We start from the raw sequence: 27,058 nt of genomic DNA, 5'->3' as shown, positions 1-27,058 counted from the left end.
GGTAACTTATACCTATAGTTACATAGTTCAAACCATTTTAAATACAATTATTATATATATTACTTTTTAAAATTAACAAACTCATCGTACGAGTAAAATGTGTGCTCGATAAGCCATCGCTTGAGTCTGCATTTAAAGCAACTGAGGGAGGGGGCCGACGTGACATCCACTGGGAGCTTATTGTACACAGTCGGACCCATCACCCTAGTGAGCTTTGACGACTTTGTTAGTCTATGTTGCTCAGGCAACAGCTGAGTCACGTTCCGCAGGTTACGGCTGTGTATGTCCATCGGTCTCGTATAGGTGGAGATATTAGAGAAGACAAACACGGCTACCTGAAATATCACTATCGAAGGCAAGGTAAGGATTCCAAGAGCCTTAAAGTGAGGCCTTGCAGACTCATCCTGCGCCACATGCACTAATGCCCTTACAGCTCGCTTCTGCTTGCGGAAGGCGAACTCCCAGTCGGCGGCTCGCCCCCACAGCTCAGCGCCATATTGCAGTAGCGAGTGAACTGTTGCGAAGTACGCGGTTCGCGCCACCTCTCTTGACACTATTCGTGCCAGTCGTCGCAACGCAAAGCACGCTCCTCCCAGTCTCTCGCACAGAGTGTCAATATGCGCAGACCACGTAAGACAACGATCTATACGGAAGCCAAGGAAGGTCGTCACGTCAACCTGCTCCAATTGCAGCCCATCCACGAGAACTGTCATGCGGGGGGGTAATTTACCCCCGAGATGGAAGTGCATAAAGTGGCTCTTGCTCAAATTGAGTGCCAAACCATTGCATATAAACCACTGGGACAGTTCCGTGGCAGCTCGGTTCAATTTCTCCTCCAGTACCCGCTGGTTATTGGCAGAGATGATACAGGCTACATCATCTGCATACATCAATGCTTCACCGGACGAGATCGAACCCGGCAAATCATTAAGCAGCAAAGAAAACAGTATGTTTGACACTGACGACCCCTGAGCGACTCCTTGTGTTGTTGGCAGGGAGTCCGATTTTATTCGACCTCCACCACTCACTACCCTCTGAGATCTATTTGCTAAGAGGCTTGTAAAAAGGCCAAGGGCTCCGTGTCGTATACCATAGTGCGACAATTTCATTGCGAGCACTGTGTGGTCGGCCACATCGAAGGCTTTGGACAGGTCGCAGAAGATGACTGCAACCTGTAGCCTGTTGTCGCGGGCGCCAATTACCTTACTCAGTACTTCGCGTGTCAAAGAGGATGTTGATCTCCCTGCACGATATGCGTATTGATTTGCGGACAGTGCGTCAATAGCAGTCAGATAGTTCGTGAGTCTGTCACTCAGTCCGTTCTCCAGCACTTTAGCCACTGCTGGTATAATTGACACAGGCCTGTACGCATCTAAGTCTTCCCTCTTTCCCTTTCCTTTATACAAGGGGGCGATTTTGCTAATCTTTAGTGGCGTTGGATACACTCCTTCGCGAATACAATGATTAAATAAATCGGCTAGAACATACGATATCGGCTCAGCAATAATATTAAGCAATTCCATAGAGATATCATAAATATCTTTCGATGCTTTATGTGGAATGCGTGTTACTATGATGCGGTGTACTTCCCACGGAGTAAAATACTGCAGGCGAAGTGATCGATCAGCAGGTGGGGTGGCAGCACTCAGCAGACTGTTCGAATCGGCAAGGCTCGCACTAGGTGCACCGCAGGCAGCGGCCGCCCCTACGAACCTAGCATTCATCGCGTCTAAGACGTCCTTTTTACAGGAAAATTGTCCACTACTCTTACAAGTAGCAATATCCGTGACGTCAGCTGCTGGTCGGTTTTCCTTGCCCCTCTCCTTGTTCACAACATACCACATCGCTTTGTATTTATTATCGCTATTTTTTATATAATTAGTATAATAATTTGATTTTTGTGTAAATAATATTTTTTTATATTTTTTATTTAATAAGTCAATCCATTCTTTTATTTTATCATTATTAGGAAACATATAACTTAATTCAATAATATCAAATAAAGTAAACTTTGCGTTCATTGTATCCTGATTAATCCATTTATTATTATTAGTATTACATTGCGAAATTGATTTACGCTTCATGGGAAAACAGGTGTTTATCGTATTAACAATTACGTTAATTACGAAAATAGTTAAACTGGTCGCTGACCAGTCCCTGCGACCCAGTACTTCAATCCAGTCAATGCTTTCTATTGAACATAAAAAGTTAATTTTATTCGCTTTAGAATAGTCTCTGATAATACGAGTGTATGTGTCACGGAGCGGACGCGGCACAGTGAGCTCGGCGCGCACGGCGCGGTGGTCCCCGAGGTTGGTGATGACCGGTGATACGCTCAGCGAGCCCCTGCTCGTGTTCGTGTACACGTGATCCAGCGCGGTGGCGCTGTGCGACGTATATCGTGTTGGAAAGTTCACTTCGCATCTAAAGTTATTATTTGATAAAATCTCGCGGAGTTTTTTTGTCTCCACTCTCGCTTCCGAGGTGCCGCCACAAACATCTATATTCATATCTCCTACGATTATGCAGTCATTGTTCATCTCGCTAACTTTTTCGAGCACACATTCTAGATTGTTTAAAAAACTATCAGTTTTCACTAAGCAACTCCTATAGATACATAATATTATCAAGTCTAATTCAATTAATAAAATTGCGGATATTTCACAGAACATTTCTGTCGTCAGTTTAGTGAGATCTAATAATTCTATAGCTTTTATGCTATTTTTAACATACAAGCATGAACCGCCATGAATGGCTTGCTTTCTACCAAAATAAGATACTAGTACATATCCGTCTAAACTAATACACTGAATATTATCATGTGTAAGCCAATGTTCGGTGATAGCAAGAATATCACATTTCAATTCGTTCTTCAGTAATACGTCCAACTGCGTCGTTTTATTATTAAGCGACTGTATGTTGTGTAGACATATTACGAGTGAATCAGTAGGTAAGTTTTTGTTCGCTATTGCTTCCGTGATTATTGCTTTCGTTGGCTCGGGCGCTGTGTCACTGCGGGCCGGTTTCTGGCACGACGTTCTCGGCGGCGGCGGCGCGCGCGGTAGTAGCGGTGGGGCGGCCGGCCGGCTGCTGCAGCGTCGTGGAGGTGGCAAGCTCGCCCCGCCGCGCGCGGCGGGGGCGGTTGAGAAACCAGTCAGTGAATCGTATGCCCTGTGGCCACGCAGTCGGCGACGAGAAACGCGGGTACAAACTTTCTGGGATACCGATTAGAAAGGCAGCATGTCTATCGGTTTTGATCTCGCGTTTCTCAACTGTATAATCGGGAGAATTTTCCAGTTTATTCATAAAGTTTAGAACTTGCTTTGGCGTGGTATCTGGTTTAAATGACCATGCTTGTATAAACTTTAATCGTTCGACAGACTGTAAATCTTTATCTTCGCTTCCCGCTCCAACCGTCACAGCTGCTTTCGATTTTCGCTTATTGTGACGTACTACTTGCCACTCCGAACTATTGCCAGTTGCGGGTAGCTCTGACTCGTCAGTATTTGTCCGCTGATTTTGCGGCTCCACACTATCGCTTGTACTTGGTGGTGCCACTACTTTGCAATTGCGCGTAGTGGCGTTACTTACTGTCGTCCTCGTCTTACTTGCTACGGGAGGAATTGGTTTTTTTGCGACGAGCTTGCTCACACGTTCAGCGGCTCGTCGAGCTCTCTCTGTCATCGGCGGAGGTGTTGCGGTGGTGGTGCTCTTGCGCCTGACGTTGCTGTCCACTATAGCTTTCTCGCTTCGATCGCTGACAGACTGTGCACACATAGAAACTTTAAGTGTACTTACAGTCGAGTGAAGCTGTTCAACTACCTTCTTCTGTGATTCCAACAGCTGTTGTTGTTCCTTGAGTTTTTCATTTTGAGCATCAATCAGCGCGGACTGGGCTGCTATTTTCACCGTCAGGGCTGACACTGCGTTCGTCAAATCGTTAAGTACAATTTTTGGATCTTGTCGGGCCATTTTAACTGGATAATCCAATAAAAACAGCGCTAAGTCTTGCAACACAACTTGTCCGCACACGCACACAGTGTGGATTGGTTCAACTGTGATCACGCCCTAAGTCGTCCAGTGTTTGGTTCACAATCCGGAGTTCCCAGGTTCGAATCTCGATGGGGTTACGTCATATAAATCACTTTGTGATCCGTGGTTTGGTTAGTGTCTCGATTGCCCGAAAATATTTTTTTTTTCTCCGACCGGGAACCAAACCCTGGATTTGTGGTTTTGTAGTAGTGTTTCGCCATTACGCTGCAGAGGTCATTAACATACAAGTATGCCAGCAAATCTGCGTATGTTTCGACACTTACATTGCAAAACTATAGGTAACCGCTCTATTGAATGTGCATACATGCACCGAGGTCGCAAGCGCACCTTATAGAACACTAGCTTTTGCCCGCAACTTCGTCCGCGTGGCGTGTTATGAAAGAGAGATCTTTGTGTGTGTGTGTGTGTGTGTGTGTGTGTGGGAGCGCATGTCAAATTTCAAGCATCTAACTTATGCAGTTTAGATTTTTTCATACAAATGTTTTTTCCCGCTAACTCCCGTTCCCGTGGGAATTTTGCAATATCCTGTTGCAACTAAGCTTTAAGTTTACTATGGTACCTGCGTGCCAAATTTCAAGCGTCTAACTTAAGCGGTTTAGATTTTTCATACAAAAGGATTTTCCCGTTAATTCCCATTGCTATGGGAATTTCGAGAATTCCTTTCTTAGTGCACCTCTACGGTACCTAAGCTACGTCCCTTCCAAATTTCAAGTGCCTACGTTTAGCCGTTTAGGCTGTGCGTTGATATGTCAGTCAGTCAGTTTCTCCTTTTATATATTTAGATTAGATTAATATCGTCGCCTTATAGTAAAAAACACGTTTTTTTTTATAAAAAAAAAAACAAAGTTATTGCACAATAGAAATAATACAAATATGTTAACTTAAAACTAAAAATGTACTTATATTCTAGATTATATGAGTTGTACAGGGGTCTCCAAACTAGGCAATGTCTGAATCTTGGGAAACCGATATTCTTTTTATTAATAAACTAGCCTTAAGGCTTTTAAACATTTAAACAATTATATTAGTTGCAATGTTGCAATATTAAAAAAAAAAAACAAAAATAGTATTAGAAAATAGGGAAATGATTGTTGTTTGCAAAACCCGATAATTAGATAAGCTAGTTTTCAAAACGGGTGAAATATTGTGGTGTCTATTTTTACTCGAAATGAAAATTGAATGAAATAGAAGTTTTGATGAAGAAAATCACATTAGAATATGTTTTTTTTCAAAGAGGCGCTTACGTGGTTTTCACTTAATGCGAGGGCATTATAATGGCCCCGATTCCTGCAGACACCGCCTAATTTTATTTTAGGTTATATCCGTCATTTTCGTATCCGTCGAAAAGGAAAGGGACGGATGATTCACAGCTCTTAATTTTAGGAAGAATGAGTAAATTAATGTGTCGGGTTATTGACTGACGTAAAATTTTTAGACGGTTGGTTTAGATTTGTGCTTAAAATTGACGTGTGTTCCATAAATTTTATGCTTGTCAATTACCCGTCCCTTTCCTTTTCGGCGGATAAGAAAAGGACAGATATAACTTAAAATAAAATTAGATGGTATTTACAGGAATTAGCACCAATATCACGTATTCTAGCGTAATAATTTGTTATATTATATACAATCTATAAGTTGTTAAAGCGGGTGAAGGATAATAGGATTGCGAAAGCGGTATACAGTGTTAGTGACATCCTAACGAAAACTTTGATGGATAATTGTAATTGTGAATTGATATCAAGTGGAATTTTCCGTCGCAAAAGTATGGAACTGAAAATGATTAAAAAAAGAACACCAACATTTTCATGAATTTTCCGACAGGAAATTCCAGTTGATATCAACTCAGAATCATAGTCTGGATCATCCCCCTCACTATTAGTTACGACGTCACTAACAACCTGTATAAAGAGAAGGTTGGTGGTAGGACTGGCTGAGGAAGACCTAAAACGACGTACCAAATTGGAGATGATTAAAAATAAACTTGCTTTACAAGTCAGTCGATTACATAAGATTACTAAATCTTTTAAGGGGCAATGTATACGTTTTTACAATAAGATTCCCATTGACATTCAGAATTTGCCTTTCAACTGTTTTAAGACAATAGTTAAACAAAAACTTTACAAAAAAGGTTATTATAAAGTTAGTGATTATTTAGAAGATATGAATGCATGGGATTAACTGTCTGAGAACTGATATTAGGCAGCTAAATTACTCAATTGTATACCAATATTTTCAAATCAAATCAAATATACTTTATTGCACAGAACTAAAATTTTTGTTTATTTTTTTTGTAAGAACGTCTAGGGCCCTGTGCCGAGGTTTTTCTTGCAGCTTCTTTTCCCCGGCTATACAGGTTGTGAGAAGCTGCAGTAGTTTTAGGCGGATGAGACGTTCGTTAAGTAAAATTGACGATTCAAAGTGTAACTATGTTACCTAAATTCAAATTCAAAAATATCTTTATTCAAATTCAAATTCAAAAATATCTTTATTCAATAGGTATATAGGTATATTGAATAAAGATATTTTTGAATTTGAATTTAGAAAAGGTTCAGTATGATCTAATCTGAACCGGCGTTCGAGTATGAAACGATTGATGAATGTGGGTGAAGCAAGAGAAGTATAACAGGATCGAAGCAAACGGAATTCCATAGTCTCTGCTTACCCCGGTGGGAAATAGGCGCGAGTTTATGTACATATGTATGTGTAAATCTACATTTAGAGGAACCAAATTTTGTGAGGGCGCTGTTAACTCTGAACAAATAACTCAAAATAAATATCACACCTTTAAATGGTTGAGACCCTTAATGCCGTGTCAAATATAGATTTTCATTCAAATCACCATGAAAATGATTCGGTGGAGTAAGCGTTATCAACTTCACAACATAACATAGCTTCACGCCTGTATTCCTGCAGGAGTAGGCAGGGGATTGAGGTTGGATTTTAAATGATGTTATTTTCTTGTTTTTGTGTGTGGCGTCCTTTTATAATAAACTATTACTATTCTATTCTATCCTAAAGTATACAGGGTGTTAGTGACGTCGTAATGAAAACTCTGAGAGATGATTCCGACCATGATTCTGAGTTGATATCAAGTGGAATATTTCGTCGCAAAAACAATTTAACAAAACACTAAAATTTTCATGAATTTTCCGACAGCGCCGTCTATATTGATTTTTTGAGTAACGCAGCCTGGAAAGTCCCTGATTAACTGTAACAGTGGAACGGTCGCCGAAAGTTAGACATGTGTGGTTAACTCCAGAAATACGTTCTGAAACTTGTTCCATTTAATCTAAACGGTACGGTCCCTCAGTCGTATATTACCCAAGCTCTCCCAATTCCCTAAATGAGATTTATTCTGCAATCTCAAATGTGCTCTAGATGGGATTTAGGTAAGTACCGGCTTTACTTACCTACACGTGATGTTACAATTTCGGCTATTTAGTCGTTTCGGACCGCAAGCGCTTCGGACCACGCGCCACAGTGCAAATCGTCTAACCACCCAAACTTCACTGATCGCAAAACCTACCAAGACGACTATCCGGTCAATTCTATGGTTGTTAAGGGCCCTTCTGTGCGAAACGACCAGTTCAAGAAGAGTACAAAGAACGAGTAAGATGGAAAATTCCACTTGATAATAATTATGGATGAATTATCCCTCAAATGTTTCGTTACTATGTCACTAACACCCACTCTACTCTCCGTAAGTACTCCATAAGTAGAGTGGGTTTTAGTGACATAGTAACTAAAAGTTTAACCTCTCATCTGCCGAGATACCAGACACAATAGATTTTACATTGTGTCTGGTCGAGATCCGCGTTCCGGCAGATGAGAGGTTAAGGGATAATTCAGACCATTATTATTATCAAGAGCAATTTTCCATCGCAAAAGTATTGAACTTAAAATAATTTAAAAAGCACTAAAATTTTCATGAATTTTCCGACAGGAAATTCCACTTGATATCAACTCAGACTGATGGTCTGAATCATCCCCCTCAGTATTCTTTACGGCGTCATCACTAACACCCATACCAATTTGTACGTACTCGTACGGGGTGTAAGTGACATACTTAGTAATTAATACTGAGAGGGATGATTCAGCTCATTTTTCTGAGTTATTATCAAGTGGAATTTTCCATCGCAAAAGTATAGATTTGAAAATAATTCAAAAAATCTAAAAAGAAACATGAATTTTGCGTGTACATATTTTTCGGAGGTATGTGACCTAACCTGTATTGGGCTGCCTGGTTTACCCTTTGCGGGTTGGAAGGTTAGACAGGTAGTCGCTTTTGTAAAACGTTATATCTTTGTATGTATACGTAGTATCTGTTTGTGTTGTGGTAAAGATAGCTTCGATAGCTCCAGTGGTGTACGTAAACATAGGTCGCGTTGGTTGTTTGAGAGAAAAGGGCGGTTATGCAAAAATATCCTACAGACAAGTAAAAGAGAGAAGGTGGGAAAAACTTACGGATGCGCTGCAAAACGGAGATTTATATCTCCGGGCTCGACGAGGGCCCTCGGAGATGATGATTCAGATGGCTGCGTGCACTTTTATGATGATAATTGTATTTTGTTTGATCGGCCGTCCCTCTCACGCACGGTTGTTGAAGCAAGAACAAATGAATGATTCGGAAATTTGAGTGAGCGTGTTCGATGAATGAATGAGCGCCGCCGGGTGATAGGAAAGGATAGGAAGCGGGAATGACTGATACTTGAACAGTATCATTGTTTACTCTATGAGATAGGGAAAGTGGTTTTCGAACCTACGACCTTAGAATGCCACGCTGTTCTATGACTGGAATACTCATCATATTACAATTAACCTTTTAAAAAAAAATTACAAGGAAAATGTTGCAAATTCTGTCCGTTTTCATGTAAAATAATTAGGTTATTTTATTGTACGAATTTACGACACAAAAGCTTACCTTTGTAAAAAACATGACACGTTTATCCGACCTTGTTTGTTCCCATTTACATAATTGTTTTTTTATGAAATTACTTTATAAAGCTTTCGTCAAGCGGAATTTAGCAACGGAATATTTTCTTAATTAAAAAGACATTCTAAGCTGGTGTTTCCTTCTCAGTCGGTGTGCAAGACAGCACATCTTTTTATATAATTTCAAGTATTTTATATATTTTTTTATTATTTTATTGTCTTTGATTTTGATAAGGACTTTTGTTCTTTTTTGTCTTCTTGTAAAAATATACATATTATATTTTCTATCCTGCTCGAAGTACCACTTTATTGACGAACTACCAATAAAAACGGTTCTCGTGCAGACAGAAATAAAATAGTCGGGAAGGCCAGACAGGCAGTCGCTTCTGTAAAATCCGGACCTGCAAAATTTCCAGGTTCGCTAAGCGGACCCTGTGAAAAGGGATATCTAACACCAGGGGGGTCAAAAAGTCATTTTATGGTGGGTTTTCACTAGAGCTAAGAAAAATTGCTTTACCTCTGTGGTTTAACAACCATTTGCCACCTAAATGTTTTAAAATTTGATAAACATACATGTCAATCCCATCACATCACTAATTTAAGAGCCACGCTCTTGTCGGTATAGCATTATCCATGCTACTTTTTAGGGAAAAATAGGGCAGTAGTTTCCCTCTTGCCTTCCGCCCCGCAGTACTCTGTCTGACACGAGTGGGATGGCACTCAGAGTAGTCTATTTCAAAGCCGTACTAGGACTCCTATCCTCCGCCTCTGAATAGTACTAACAGTTACTGCTGCACTCTGTCACTCCCCCAAACCAGTCTGTCTGACTGGTTGCACTTAATACCTCCTGGTTACATGCCGTTTCCGTAATAAACCAAAAACACCTAAATTTTATTATTATGACAACTAATGGTTCATAATTTCACCACTGTTTACAAATATATCGCTGGGCTCAGTGACTGTACTCTTGCTCTTTGATAGTACATACGTAGCGGTCAAACATATAACCCACCTTTTTGTTTCGCCGCATTCGGGTAAAAAAGTAAAAGTTTAAAACCTATATCGAACTAGTTATAAAGCAGAGAGAAGGCATAATAACCGTTTTATACCGATATGCCATTTCGTCACAAGGTTGACAGCGATCTCCACATGGCGAGTTAAACGAGATTCGAAGAAATATAATGACGTTAATAATGGACTGATCAAAGTGTTTCCTAGTAAAAGGTCTTTAGAAGTTATCCGGAAAAAATAATTTGTATTTGACGTTGGTTGGAAAATTTGGACAGAAAAGTACTTCAACTCATCATCTCCCTGGCATTATCACGTTTTTCACAGGGTCCGCTAACCTGAAGATTTGATAGGTCCGGTTTTTTACAGAAGCGACTGCCTGTCTGACCTTCCGATCCGCGAAGGGAAAACCAGCCCAATACAGTAACTCTGAAAATGCTCTCTCGGGAATGTGGAGGAAATCCACAGAGAGTTTTCCTCCACAATGTTTTCCTTCACCACTGAGCACGTGATAATCATTTATGATCCAAATATGAATTCGAAAACAGATTCCACAATCATTGGAGTTTTTTATCAATCATTCAATCATAACGTCAATCAATCAATCAATAATACTTTATTGCACAACGACACATACAAAGGACATATACATACGAATAAAAACATAAGTACAATAGGCGGCCTTATTGCTAAATAGCAATAAATGTGTATCAAGGTGTAGTGTCTGTAAAACGAAGTTTTTTGTAGGTGTCCGGGGTGCGGTAATACCTGTGTGAAGCCGGGGCGGGTCGCTAGTATTTGGTTTCTATATCTCTCTCTTTATTTAAGAGCTGCGCTTTTGTCGGCGGAGTAATCGCCATTCCTCTCTTCCCGCCAAAACCTTCACCTCCTGATACGACACGACCTGCACCTTCTCTTTTATTTGTTTCATAAACGTTCTCTTAGGTCTACCCCTTCCTCTCTTCCCTTCAAGTTTTCCTTCTATGATGTTTGTTATAAATGAATCGTGTCGTATCAGCTGGCCAATCATATTTCCTCTCCGGTTCTCTAGTCTTCATTCAATATTGTATTATAAATATGAAAATATTTATAGAAGCGTCTCGTTTAAAATGGTCAATGATCAACAAGTTATTTTTTCGTACTATGACTAGTTTAAACCAGTTAATAAATTAATGCTATAAATAGGCTTGTTTTATTAATAATTTATTGGTTTTTGTAGAGCTTAATTTTAGACTTCCTAATGTTTGATGCTCGAACTTTCGGTTTTGGTTGGTTTTAAACTGGGCGGTTTTTTGTCCGTCCACGTGTTTAATACTTAATAATTACTTATATCATTTTATACTCCACCAACCCGCATTGGAGCATCGTAGTGGAGTATGCTCCATACCCCCTCCGGTTGATTGAGGGGAGGCCTGTGCCCAGCAGTGGGACGTATATAGGCTGTTTATGTATGTCATTACTTATATATAACTGAATATTAAAAAAATTAACAACAGTGGAGCATATTATATTTACCACGCTACTCCACTGTACGCTAATGGGTTATTTGAAGAGAATCGTACAGTCCCAATTAGCGAACCAGGATTACCGATTTGGCCAAGTTCGCTTGGCAACTACAAAAAAAAAGTAACAAATAGTTGGGAAGTCTGTCGAAGTATTGCCATGTGCGACAAACGCAAACGTGACTTGCTAATACATTGTAATATTTACTGAGTAGGTACAGTTGCACACATAAAAGGCATAACATTAAGTACCTAGTTCCGGTACCAGCAGACACCTTCTAATGTTAAGTTTACCTGTCTTTTTCTTATCCGTCGAAAAGGAAAGGGACGGGTGATCGACAGGTAAAAAAATTGGACCACTACAGTTTTACATAAGTGTTGGCAACCCCAACATTAAATTTATATTTTCATTACTGTGACAACATTTTGTCTCTTTACTTCCGTTCTTGCTCTCCATTTAACTACTGTAATGTAAACATAATTTTTGTAAGAATTTTAATTAAATTCAGTGAGTTTTGCAATTTTCTGGACGTTTGCATCTCAGCCTTAGCGTCAGATAACCAGCCCTCACAGCCATTAGGAATCTTACACCCCAAACCTAACAATAAGCTCACGACTATATCCTAATTGGAGTAGTCTAAGGCACAGGAAAGTGGTCTGGAAAAACCGGACCTGTCAAATCTTCAGGTTAGGTAAGCGGACCCTGTGAAAAACGGGATAATGCTAGGGAGATGATGGTCTGGAAAGTGGTGTGGTTTGGAAGTCGTAATAGCAGAAATATATGAAAATATATTTTACATCAAAGCATAATGCAGAGTGGGTTCTTTGCGTGCTCTTTGGATTAATTTAATAAAGAGCAAAGTGCGCGAGCGTTGGGAAGGAAGATGGATTTGTGAAAAGTGGAATATTGCACATACCTAATCTAATATATCTACCAACCGCCTACATAAGAAATATAGGTACCTACACCTACCTACTTTTTACACTACTGCAGCGAAGGAAAAATGAGGGTTATGTGTTTGACCGCGATGTATGCGTGCATGTCTGTTCCCACCTAACTTCTAAACCACTTGTCAGAACTTAACAAATGAGGTGTCACTAGAAGCGTCTTGATAATCCGGTGGTTTTAGGTGAGGTGATGCTAAACTTAATGTGGCGCCCTCTATACGATATACCTAAACAGAGAACGAATTCTTTTTTACCAATGGTATTGTGTTGGTTAACAAATGAAAAGGCTTCATTTTCACATTTCAAATATGCATATTACTATACCAATTTGTCCTAAGAGTTTGCTTACCACGGCGGGTAGGATTCTCTTAGATCTTGTTTCTTACTACCGGATGAGAGCCTTCAGCGCTCCCCATTTGTCCGGCCAAGTAGTTAATACCATTTGCGGCAAATCTACTATAAGTCACGTCAAAAAAAATGTTTCTTTTTAGAGCATGATTTTCCATAGTTGGGTTTTAGCTTTTTTTAAACTTATATTTTATTCGTGAACCGTTTAACCGCGTTTTATTTGAGCTCAATATTTGAATCAAATATTTTTCCTTACAAGTGTACTAACATTTACTTGCTAAATAATTTTAACTATTCAATATTCAACTGTATGTTTATTCATATAGGAGTGAATTTTGGTCAGTGCCGCGGCAAAACGACGCAACTGACAACATGACAGTATGATGTGGTATCGATTATACTTCAATTGGATATGTATTATATGCATACATACAAAATTTTTAACAAAAAAAAAACCGACTTCAAACGCAAAACTAAAAAGCAATAAATAAATTTACTTCGCACAAAGTAATTAGTACGTATTTTCAATTAGTTAATTAATTTATAATTCTGAAGTCGGTGCCAAGGAAATGCTGCAAGGAAAAAAAAACCGACTTCAAACGCAAAACTAAAAAGCAATAAATAAATTTACTTCGCACAAAGTAATTAGTACGTATTTTCAATTAGTTAATTAATTTATAATTCTGAAGCCGGTGCCAAGGAAATGCTACAACGAAGTACCGATTCATATATTTTTCAATACTGATTGTTTTGTAATTTTTTGTTTGACATTGTTTTGTAATTGCTTTGATATAGGTATTAAACAATATTGTGTGTACATAGTAATTTTATATTGTAGTAGGGTTGTTGTAGCATTTCCTTGGCACCGACTTCAGAATTATAAATTAATTAACTAATTGAAAATACGTACTAATTACTTTGTGCGAAGTAAATTTATTTATTGCTTTTTAGTTTTGCGTTTGAAGTCGGTTTTTTTTTCCTTGCAGCATTTCCTTGGCACCGACTTCAGAATTATAAATTAATTAACTAATTGAAAATACGTACTAATTACTTTGTGCGAAGTAAATTTATTTATTGCTTTTTAGTTTTGCGTTTGAAGTCGGTTTTTTTTTTGTTAAAAATTTTATTTTATTTTACGATTTTAAGTGATGGTTAGACCGAGCAAGGATGCAGACAGACAGATTTTCTGATTTATATTCATATATAATAATATAATATATTATTAGTAGTGATCACAATTATTATTGATGAACATGTTTACACACACACACTCACACACGCGCTAACGCACACGAGCACACGCGCACGTACACACGCACACACACAGATACACGCACACACACAGACACACGCACACACACACACACACACACACACACGCACACACACACACATGTGTATGTGTACATACACACATGTGGTTGTCAGTGGAAGCTGCTATCATACACACTCACGCATACATACAGGGTGTTAGTGACATCGTAACGAAAAAAAAAATGGAACGCCTATTTTATTGTACTAAAAACGATGGTGGGTGTTTTTCTTGTCGCAAATGTTTAATTAAGATTTTCAATTTTTACTGTGCCGCAATATAAGTCGAACAACGCGCCACACAGACGCTAAACTTACGCGCGGCTACGTTACGCGTGTGAGATACGATGTTGATATCTAGGTAGGAGTTTTCATTCTCTTGTATTTAGATGCTTAGTAGTGGTTCAACGTTTAAAAATGTTGTTTGTTGAAGTAGAACACCTACTGCCACGATTTTTCACGCACGGTACCTACCTACCAGTTATTAAAACGTTCCTAACTTATTAACAATAAAAACCCTACTCTTGCCTTACCTTAATTGTTATTCCTTCGGATGATGTACCTAGGTAGGTACCCTAGAACATGTCACGTCACGTAGGTATGCAACATCGCGTTTCCTCCGCGGTAGGTAGGTATCACACGCACTCACAAACACAACACCTTGCTCTTTAATAAACATCAACAATCTTCCATACTTTTGCGCAGTAAATGGTCTATGATCTATCATCATAGTCGACACTACTCATTTACAGAATGAAACAAACACTCACAAACACGAAAAAAATATCCTCGAAAAACATCACGCGATTCGGGTCAAGCTTAGTATTCGACTGAGCGGAAGCGCACGGCGGCGTTAGCGCAAAGCATCAAAGGCGCCGACTAAGGGCGCCGACGACGCACCGGCCGCGGCCGCGTCGAGCCGACGACTAGAGAGAGAGAGAGAAGTATGTTTATGGTGCAAGTGACAGAGAAAGAAATAGTATCTGTTCGTATGCCTACTTTATTGGCGAGCGTTGCCCTTGACCCGTGCGCCGGCTATTCACCTGCGCATAGCTGAAGTTGTAGATACGTTATTATTATTATTGATGACATTGATAAAATTTAATAATTAGTAATTTTTATTTGTTTATTTTAAATGTGCGTTCTATGCAGCTTAAAACACAATATGGGACTGAAAAAAATCTATTATTTTTATGAATTTGGCGACAGGAAACTTCACTTGATACCTATCAACTCAAAGAAATACCTAGTATCTGTTCGTAATGCCTACTTTATTGGCGCGCGTTGCCCTTGATCCGTGAGGCTATTCACGTCCGAGTATCCATCAAGACAGATCAAACAAGCCCTAACTCGGAGGTCTTGCGTCCCAGGATCCTTTAATTATGTCTTAGAACCTTCTTGGCCTATGTGGTCCAGTGGTTGAGCGATGGGATGCGGAGGGTCCGGGTTCGTATTCCGGTGGGGACATATCACAAAAATCTGTTTATAAGGCCTTTGGTTGGGACGTTACAGGCTGATCACCTGATTGTCCGAAAGTAAAATGATCCGTGCTTCGGAAGGTACGTTAAGTCGTTGCTCCCGTCTACTAGGTACTTATGTAAGCACGTAGCCGTTACATGAATATTGTACACAGAACAGGATAGGTTTAATTAGTTCTTTACTGATGATTTAACAATGAGATTTAAAACTACGAATAACTTAGTACTTAGTACCTCGGTACGGTACCAACATGTAACAAGAAAAATAAGATCACTCCACTCGGACAATTTTTTTCTTTGAACATGCCGACATTGCCTACGCGGCGGAGTTGCCGAACTATCGATAGGTAGATTATCAATTGTTGAACTTGAAAATTGTCTAAACTATCGAAAGTAGTGATAGTACATTTAGATCGATACTAGCGATAGTACCGATAGGTCTTGCTTTGTAACAATAATGGGTATTGATCTAAAAGATTTATTTATTTTCGATTTTTGTGTAGCGAGGTTTTGCGTAGGTACTTACATACTAAGTTGGTGGATGGTTGACATAGTAGGTAACTAATTACCTAATCTGTGGTGGTTGTGTTAGTTGGTTGTTAGTTATTCTAATGACAACAAAGAATACAATTATTTACTGTTTCAACTGTTTTAGGTAGATAATGGCCCTGATTCCTATGAGTAAATGAATGAATAACCCGGTCGAATCAAAAAGGTATCTCGCTGGTAACTTAATTCTGTCGGTTGTTTTAGATTTCTGCTTAAAATTGACGTGTATTCCATAAATTTTATGCCTGTTGATTATCCGTCCATTTAAGAATAAGAATAAAATAAATTTATAATTTACGATAGACAGAGAAAGAAATAGGATCGGTTCGTAGTGCCTACTTTGTAGGCCGCGCCGCCGCCGCGCCGCCGGCGTGCGGCGCAGGGCACGCGGACCGGGGCGTGCGGAGCGGGGCGCGCGGCGCGGTGCGTGTGGCCGTTGACCCGTTCGAGCAGCTGTTGTCTCCATTACATCGAAAATTTTCGATAATTTGTCATTATTGTTTTTTTTATTGAAATTTGGGTTCTATGCAGCTAAAAGCACAATATGGAATTGAAAATAATTAAAAACAAAACTCAAAATTTCATGAATTTTGCGACGGAAAATTCCACTAGATATTAACTCAGAATCATGGTCTGAATCATCCCTTTCAGTATTCGTTACGATGTCACTAACACCCGGTATAGATACAGTAGATTTCGCGTGGTTCGCTCGCTGCTAAAGCAGCTCGCGTGTCCTGTTTATTCGAAACTGTCCCTCTTCGTATGGCGGCCATCTTGTTTTTCCGCCATTTTGTTTTATTTCACCGGCGACAGAATTTGACCAAGATTTAAATGGGTGTCGTGGAAACAAACAAAATCCAGGTGCAATAGGTTTGCCAGACCGTAGGATGTCTCCCTGATTGGGAGCAGTTTTCAAAGATGACGTTCCGATCACACCCCTATACATCATTTTTACCCCCAAGACATTTTCTGGAAAAACAAAATTTTGTATGGCGGCCATCTTGTTTTTTCGCCATTTTGTATTTTTTTCACCGGCCATTAAATTCGACCAAGATTTAAATAGGTTTCGTGAAAGAAAAATTGGTTCAGGTGTGATAGTTTCGCCAGGCCGTAGGGTGTCACCCTGATGCGGAGCAGTTTTCGAAAATCGGGAAGTATTTCCATACTTAACATGACGATCCGATCACAACCCCGATATATATTTTATATCCCGAGACATTTTCTGAAAAAACAAAATTGTGTATGGCGGCCATCTTGTTTTTCCGCCATTTTGTTTTTTTTTACGCGCTATGGAATTTGACCAAGATTTAAATAAGTGCTCTGAAAGAAATATTGGTTCACGTGCGATAGTTTTGCCAGGCCGTAGAGTATCTCTCTGATGCGGAGCAGTTTTTGGTAACCAGAAAGTATTTCCGTACTCTACATGACGTTTTGAGTAAGCGCCCCATACATTATTTTTACCCAAACGGGCTTCTTCCAAAATCGACAAAATTTTGTATGGCGGCCATCTTTTTTTCCGCCATTTTGTTTTTTTGCACCGGCGATTGAATTTGATCAAGATTTAAATACGTTTCGTGAAAGAAAAATTGCTCCAGGTTGTATAGTTTTGCCAGGCCATAGGGTATCTCCCTGATGCTGACCAGTTTTCGAAGGTCGGGAAGTTTTCCCGAAGCCTAAAGATCGATCCGATCAATATGACTTTACAAACGCACTAGTCGCTCCTACGATTTTTGAAAATTCCCCTCGATTTCTCTGGTCTTCCATCATCAGATCCTGACTTCCTTGACATGGGACCCCCTTGGGTATATCTCCTTTCAAACAAAAAAAGAATTATCAAAATCGGTTCATATACGACGAAGATATGCCCGAACAAACATAAAAAAAAAAAAAAAAAAAAAAAAAATATACGGTCGAATTGAGAACCTCCTCCTTTTTTGAAGTCGGTAATAAACTCACACCGTTCGTGTAGAAATACGCTGAAAATCATTTTTTTGGCAAATAAAAATATAGTAAAAGAAAGGCTACTGGATATAGCAATATTGTATGTTTTGATAAATTGCTTAAATGTAGCGTTTTTAATCACCCAGTGTTGACTTTCCATTCGCATTTCGGATTAACGTAAAGCGTATGCTAATTATCTTCTGAAATGTAAAAAGGGTCATTAATTCTGTTTGACGCATTGCGTATCTTCTATGCGCTATGTCCCAAAGGGTGAAATTAACATCTTTTTCTACAGGCCATTTTCCTTTCCGTACGTACCTACACCTAAATACCTAAAGGCTAGTGTTTTTAGTGTTCGACAATGTCCTCACCGGGATTCGAACCCGGGGCCTCTGGATCGTAAACCCAACGCTTAACCACTGGACCACGGGCGCCATTTATCATGTAGGCTGTTAATTTTATGTTATACCATGGAAAAGAATCTCATAATTATGTGAACATGACTTAGCTAGCCTAGGTCAACATAAAGAGAAACAAGTTTGTAGGTAGTATTTATTTATAATTATCATAGCAAACACATAATTACATGAGGTTTACTATCAAGGTTGTCAATAAACAACCAAGGTGCTTTGTAGACTTTGATTTCTAATTGTTTTTTTTAAATACGTTAATTCGAAACATGAATAGTCCGCGAATTTCAATGTTGTTTTCTAAGAATTCTACTAAATTCTACCATAATATGGATGTGCGTCAATGTTGCTAGCTGTGAGGTAATTTTTTTTATTTTATTTTATTTTATTTAAAGCTCTTGTTTTGGTTATTTACATTCTTCTGACTCATTAAATACGAATAATCATATAAAAATGGAAAAATATATTCAGTATACGGACCGTTTCATTTTTTAGGGGCAAAATAAGATTGTGATTGATTTGATTCCAGCAAAAACCTCCTAATTACTAATATACATTTAAAGTATACTTAGTTGTCGTTTTCTTATCCGCCGAAAAAGAAAAGGACGGGTAACCGACAGCCTAAAATATATTATATTGTTGCTTATACACCTACTTTTCGAAGTGTACTCGATCTCGATTGTATAATCAATGACTTTTTACAAAATTTTAAATACGTTTTTTTTTTCAATTTCAGATGCTTGTTTAAACAAGAGAGGACCTCAGCCTGGTTATCTGTTCCTGTTTGACATGAGAGGCGTTCGTCTAGGACATCTCACCCGAGTTAGCTTATCGTAAGTATTATAACAATATTAATAATACACCGTTATTTATGCAATAGTTGAAATAATAATATTTATTTCAGTAATTAAAAGACAGTATTGCCGTCTTTTCCCCATTAGAATGTTATTCTCAAAAATATTTTTACATAAAATTATATTTTTTAGCTTTCAAAAGGAGAAACAAAGGTAAAAGACGAGCAAATTAACAATGCAATCACATACTCGCATTTATAATCACGTTTTTCATTAATCATTTTACATTTTATTAATCATATACACCTACTTTGTACTCGAAAAGATTAGGTACCTACTAGAAAAGTCATGCTATTTGATTACATAATTCACAATGGCATTATTATCACAAAATCACAATAATACTGTCTGTAGTCACGTTAATCACTATGTTATCATAAGTATTCAATGCATTAATCATTTTTATTTGCTCCGTATAAAACACAAAACCACAAATTAAAATATTATCTAAATATATTTTCGTAATATACAGGACTTCGCGACACTATATCTCTCTAGCGTTATCCCGTTTTTCACAGGGTCCGCTTACCTAACCTGAAGATTTGAGAGGTCCGGTAGTACTTCGCGTCACTGTTGTCATAAATTCTCTGAATCAAGTCTCAAACTCTGAACGACAAAGAAATGTTTCGAATCGTCTAAAATTTTAATAGACATATAAATAATTTTCCGGCGCGGGCGGCCCAGTATGTTAGATAAATATTTTTCGTTTATCAGACAAAACAGTACATAAATAAAGCAAGTAATATATTTATACCATAAACCGAACATAGGCAATAAGGGACTTTCCAGTCTACGTTCCTCAAAAACAATACAGAGGGCGCTGTAAAGATTTTCCTTTTTTTAACCTTCTAATTTCATGGATAACAGATATATTATGCATCTTTTATCATTGTTTTTGGGTATAAATGATGACCCTTTTTATTACACCCAGATACATTATACATCATCCGTCCATTATTATTCTGATAAAAATAAGGAGAAGCAATATAGGTAGTTGTCTTTGATTACTTGTGGCTCTGCCCACCCCATTAGGGATTACGGGCGTGAGTTTATGTATGTATGTGTAATATAGGTAGATACATAATTCTATTCCATATGTAATCCATTTTTCTTATAAAAAAAAATGTTGCAAGATATTTATCTAGCAACAATTATTTTTTTTATAAGTTTCTGCCATTACATTACATTTTTGAACAATAAAATTATGTACGGTCACGAGCATTAATATGTATACACTTTGGTACCATGTCACATTAACTTTTTTGACAAATTGAACTGTAAGTCTCACTAAATGTCAAATATGTTAGTGCGACAGAGTCCTAAAGTGGGTACATTATGTTGACTGTACCCGAGCAATGAGAAAATAGGTAATTGTCACGTCAAATCTGTACAACGCCATCTATATAGTTTTGTGGGAAAGTAGTCTGGAAAGTTCATCAAAAAGCGACAATTAATAAAAATGGAAAATTCCGTCAAATGCTTACCCAAATAAACTACTTTGTTTAGTTTTAGTATAAATATAATTATATTATGTATGCTATTTGCGTCACTGAGCCTTGTATAGGTATAATGAGTAGTTGTAGATGGGTATGATAAACATAGTTTTTAGTAACGTGAGGTGAACTACCAGTAATTGTGGATGACAGGATATTATCTATAAAATATTATTGTAGTGCTCGACTGTTTGGACAACAGATCGTTTTCTATAATAAGTGCGTAATGGAGGGTGGGACTCGAAAGACGTAATATACGATCCCGACGACCCGATTACTCTAGCCATAGAGGCGGCCAATCAGCTCGCGACAACACTCCGATACCGACCCCGCCGGCGTGGTCGACAATTTCCCTCAGTGCTTATCGCTATCGACCCACTAGGGTCGATTAATTCTTTCAAATAGTTTTCCTCTCAGACGACGCCCTGAGCCGAGGTTTGCGCCCAACTGGGCACCCTCAGGCCTGTTTTCTTAAACGTTGTACCGGGTAAGAGCCTTCAGCGCTCCCCATGTGTCCGGCGAAGTAGTTAATGCCATCTACGGCAAATCTACATTAAGTCACGTCAAAAAAATGCAGGGACTTTTGGTCACGTCTATTGTCCATTAACTGGAATGCGCACCTAGACCAACGCGACGAAGTCATCGCATTTTATGAATCTATGGGGAACCGTACGCAACATCGCGCGTCTAAACGCGCCGCATGACCCGCACTTTGCTGCAAAATGCGATGACGTCGGCGCACCTACGTATGCGTCCACCTTTATACATACATTTAAATATTTACGCTTGAAAACACTTACCGCCATACAAATAAAAAATAAACAAGCCGTGGATGTGTGTATTAGTATTTGACAAGTAAATTTGAATCCGATTATCAAATAATTCGATTGAACTTTGCTTTGCTGTCAAATACTTATAAATACACGTTCATTTATTTTTTATCGGTATGGTGTTAAAAAAGTATTTTGTTATGACCCAAAATATAGCTTTGTTAGGTTTCATCATTTTAGATAAGTACCGTTTCGATCACCATCACTTTTACATTCCACTACATAGTTATGCTTTAATGTCATTGTAATTTCACTTTATTTTCAGTGGATACATTGAATTTATTTAATTTATAAAATAATAAACAATTTCGCTTACCAGAATGTGATGAATGTTTCCAATCTTCCTCTTTCGTGTAGTTTTTATAGTCATTTCCAATATATTCTTATTTAACAACATTTTATAAGTACAAATATCCCGCAAAACACAAACCATTTCACATAGGTATAACAAAATTAAGAAAAATACACTTCAAAATCTTCCAGGTCCCTGCGCAAGTTTTTCACGTACATCCAGGAGGCGATGCCGGTGCGCATGCGTGAAATCCACGTGCTCAACACCGAGCCAATCCTGGACAAGCTGCTGCTCCTCATTCGGCCGTTCATGGATAAGAAGTTCTTTGACATGGTGAGATAGAACCACAATTTATAGAATAGAATAGACTTATGAGAGTCTTGTCTACTTATGAGGGTTAGGGACAAAAATAAAACCCTACATATGAACTAGCAAGTTATTTCATCCATAGCACACCCCGGACACTTCATACAAAAAACCTCGTTTTACACATTGACGTTATCACGCGTATCTGTGTGTGTGTGACGTTTGACACCCATACGATTAAAAGACCGAAGCGGGGTGAGGTAAACCTAGCTCAGCCGATGGTGGGGAGCGGAGAGTTCCCGCTATATGTATTTATTCCTTATTCTATGCCCAAAGGTTGCCTGGAATAAATTTATATTTAGAAATAAGGCAACATATTGTGCTTCTTTTACATTACATAAACTCACGACTATAGCCTGATCGTAGACTTTGTGTTTAAGTCCTTTGTAGGTACCACAATGATGATGAGATGGTAACCAGTTCCTAAATTATCAATCATGTTTGTTTTCTACTAGTTTACACTTAGTTTCACACCAGATAATGCTTAAAACCGAAACCGACGTACGCAAGGTATGAAACGATTGGAAACTATGAAATCTTTATTTTCAAACCGGATTATTCTTGCTTCTATGCTGTTCTGGGAGCATATAAAAAACATAGAACACGTTCAGCTGCTTCTCTTCCCGGGCATGTCGTAAAAACCGACAGAGGGATTGTGTCCTCTAACATGATGGACTAATGTTATGGGCGATAGGCTGATCCCTTATCACCATAAGGTTCATCATATCCATCTTTGGACTTCGTATCAACAGTGGCTGCAAGTTGTCTTTGATTACTTGTGGCTCTGCCCACCCCATTAGGGATTACGGGCGTGAGTTTATGTATGTATGTATGTATGTATTATCTTCTTAATCCTTTAATAATCTGTAATCACTTAGACAAGTACAATGTGCAAGATTTGACATTATTTGTTGTCACTATTTATTTATCAAATCTTAATCTTACTTCACAATACAATTTGGCAATGCCCTGCAAAACTGTTTAAAAACAGTATGTCTGTAAGGTTAATAGAGAGCGTGGTAGCCTGGTAGCCCAGTTGGTAGAACGCGTGCCTCTCACTTTGAGGTTGCAGGTTCGAATCCAGCACAGGCCTAAACCAATGATTGTCGAATTTGTTTTAGAATTCATGTTTGGATCATAAATGATTATCACGTGCTCAGCGGTGAAGAAATACATCGTGAGGAAACCCACATTCCCGAGAATTGTATTTTCGGAGGTCTGGGCTGGGCTGGTTTTCCCTTCGCGGGTTGGAAGGTCAGACAGGCAGTCGCTTCTGTAAAAAACCGGACCTGTGAAATCTTCAGGTTAGGTAAGTGGACCCTGTGAAAAGCGAGACAGTCCACGCGCTCTTAGTACTCCTTAGCGGCTTATGGCCATTTAAGACTAAAGTAAGACCCAGAGGAAAAATCCGGACCTGTCAAATCTTCAGGTTAGGTAAGCGGACCCCGTGAAAAACGGAATAATCCTAGGGGTTGATATTATAGAGTAAGTAGAAATATATGAACCATTTTCCAAGAATTTAGCAAGCCGTAAAATAACACCTATAGTATTACTGTTTCCAGTACGCACACACCTTTTCCCGGTCCCGGCTGCATTAGCAGTCGTTAATAACCACCAATCCGCACTGGGCCCGCGTGGTGATTTAAGGCCCGATCTCCCTATCCATCCATAGGGAAGGCCCGTGCCCCAGCAGTGGGGACGTTAATGGGCTGGTGATTATGATAACTTAAAATAAAATTAATTGGGAGGTGTCTGCACGAATAGGGGCCAATATATTTATATATTCTAATTATTATTTACAGATTAAGTTCCACAATAAGAATGAAGATTTGGAGAACTTCTACGAAACGGTTATATCACGGTCAGCGTTGCCCCCAGACTACGGCGGTACCTTGCCAGACACGCAGACATTGCATAAAAAGTGTATTCAGACACTAGCGGCAATGGAGCCCTATTTCAAGGCAGAGGAGGCCCAAAGACAAGCAGCTATACCTGATAAGAAAAGGGATAAGGCGTTAGAGAAAAACTTCAAGAGTTTGGATATAGATTGAAGTATAAATCGTTTTTACGGTAGGTGTTAGTTGCTATTATAATTGTTAAAATGTCTAAGGGACTTAATCGCGAATAAAATACCTACCTATATACTTAAATACTCTAAGATTTAAGAGAGATAGGTACCTATCTTACTGTCCAGACCAGAATATCACGTATTGTAATAAAGTTAAGTGCGAATGTTATTTTTTTATGTGAATTTATTGATATTTGTCTGCCATACGCAATAATAATATTAAGTACCTTTAATAGGCATTTTAATAATTATAAGTGAAATCGCGATAGTTTAAAACGATTTTTGCTATTTATATTTAAAATAGATTATCATTTTTTATTTTTTGAATTAGGCAAATACAATGGACGACAGTAGGTATCACAGAAATTCAATTCTCTCACAAGGTCATATGAAAAATTCATGATTTTTAATTATGATAATTCATGTAACTTCTGGGGAAAATGTATATAAAATTACTGTTCGGCGAAAAACAACGACTAACGTAATGAAATGACAATGTCAAATGTTATGTCATTATTTATTATAGTTACATGTAATTAAATTGAGTTATTTTTCTCAGTCAAGTTAATAAATATTTGCCAACAAATATTTATAGGTACATCGATTATTTTATTAAAAAAATATATTCTCATTTTAATGACTTGACATTAGTCATTGTCATTTCGCTGTTCTCCTTTGAGAAAAAATCTAAAAACCGCATTGCATATTTCAAAAAAATATCTTATTAAAAAAAAATAAAAACCTGTATTATAAACATAAATAGCATAACAAAACATAAGTACATTATAGTATAGCAGAATTCGCTTTTTTAGTCAAAGAGTTACCTATTTGAAAAACTATTTACTTAAATCGAGCATTTCTATCGTACTAATAAGGGACTTTCTACGCTACGTTCCCCAAGAATAATATAGATGGCGTTGGCGAGATTTAACGTAATAATTACCTATTTTCTCATTACTCGGGTGGGTACATATTTATTCAAAAATACAATAATGTAATGGTCGAAGCATATATAATAGTATTTTATGCAACAGTTGTATAAGAAGGGTCAAAAAATGCGAGTGGCGTGAGTTGCGATGTGAGCCTTGGCGAACATCGCAATAAGAGACGCCACGAGCATTTTTTGACCTAGTTATACAACGTTGCATACAATACTTTTTCTACGACGACGTCATTTTTCCTTTTTATTTTATACTTTTTAGTGTTTTGAAACGAAACACAAAAATTTTCCAATTTATTTTCCAACGCGCGGGAAAATGGCGGCAAATGTATACTTTTTTTTTATAGTATATCTATGGCACCAAACAAAGTAAAGGTGCCAGTTTCCAGGTCAAAAAAAAAAAACAACAACAATGCTTTTTTGGCGACATTATAGTACAGTTACACTTTGTAAACAATGCTTTTATAGGCCATAGAGCGTACACTTTTTCAAAGAGTTTAATTATGTATGTACTTATATTAGACTTTTTGGTTATTTAAATGCCAGATTAAAGTAGAGGAGTAGAAAAAAATAATTATTGCTTGATATTTGGATCACATTATGGCATGTATAGAATTATGTTGCTACCTATATTGCTTCTCTTTTTTATCAGAATAATAATAATTTGTGGAAGAAGTAATAGTGCCTGGGTGTAATAAATTTCATTTCGGGTCATCATTTATACCCAAAAACAAAGATAAAAGATGCATATATCTGTTATCCCTGAAAATAGAAGGTTAAATGAAGGAAAATATTTACAGCGCCATCTCAAAACAATATTGTTTTCGAGGAACGTAGCTTAAAAAGTCCTAAGTATAAAATTCCAAATGTCTTTAAAAGTTAGATAACAGCACAATTACCTGATATGTCCAAATATTTTTATATTTAGGGTCTTTGCCTTAGACTGCATCACCATTGTATCTTTAATAAGTACTTAAATCTGTTTCCATAAATAAGAATTTTAGACTAGACGAAATAGTTACCAATATCATAACGATAGACTAATAAAACATAACGTAATGGTCGGATATCCACAGATTACTATAAGAAAATGGGCATTCGCTTACATGTGCTGTAGTAAGTTCTATAGCTCAACAGGGTAGAAAATATTGCACTATTTTGGGAAAATGTCAATTTGATTCGTGCTAGAGAAAATATTTTATGATAAACTAAATTGAAACTGCTTTAGCAATAGCATAGAAATGTATAAAAATTGATCATTAAAACAAATATGCATTTAATAACTATTTAATATTTCTGATATCGGTTTACCGTCCGTATATCTTTGTTTTAAAATATTTTTACCATATTAGTCTTCCTTAAATTCATTTTTGCAAAATAAAAACTACTGATGTAGCTTGCTGTGGTATTCTTAAAAATATGTACCTATCGGTGTAATAAAAAAAATATTCATGCATTGATATTAAGGCTTACATACAGTAAATTTACAAAATACTTAAGTAAGTGAACATTTTTGTCAGTGAGTAACAATATAGGTACTACCTACCTACATTATTTGTATATTTTTAGACTTTAAATGCGTGGATATTAATAATTTTGAATGCTTGATGTGGTATTGTAAAATAGTTGGTAAAGCTTAAAAATGTAATGTTGAAATATTGTTTGATAAAATAAATAGACTTTTTACTTTATTTTACTCTGTACTGTATATTATTGTAATAAAAAAATGTATTCA

At 37.8% G+C, this 27,058-nt stretch overlaps 1 protein-coding gene and 1 long non-coding RNA gene across 2 annotated transcripts in view; both read left to right on the top strand.

Annotated features, from left to right (window-relative positions):
* The window catches only part of LOC126376292 (alpha-tocopherol transfer protein-like), a 46,100-nt gene extending 21,528 nt beyond the window's left edge, over positions 1-24,572 (top strand). The window contains exons 3-5 of the mRNA XM_050023614.1: positions 19,217-19,313; positions 22,141-22,282; positions 24,118-24,572. Of these exons, the coding sequence (XP_049879571.1) occupies positions 19,217-19,313; positions 22,141-22,282; positions 24,118-24,366 (488 nt within the window). The 3' untranslated portion in view covers positions 24,367-24,572. The remainder of the gene's footprint in view (positions 1-19,216; positions 19,314-22,140; positions 22,283-24,117) is intronic.
* LOC126376344 (uncharacterized) overlaps positions 1-27,058 on the top strand; it is a 140,487-nt gene that overhangs the window by 92,798 nt on the left and 20,631 nt on the right. The gene's annotated exons all lie outside the window — the stretch shown is intronic.

Source organism: Pectinophora gossypiella, chromosome 20 (assembly GCF_024362695.1).
Source record: "Pectinophora gossypiella chromosome 20, ilPecGoss1.1, whole genome shotgun sequence".
NCBI lineage: Eukaryota > Metazoa > Arthropoda > Insecta > Lepidoptera > Gelechiidae > Pectinophora > Pectinophora gossypiella.
This window is presented reverse-complemented; position numbering and strand designations above follow the sequence as displayed.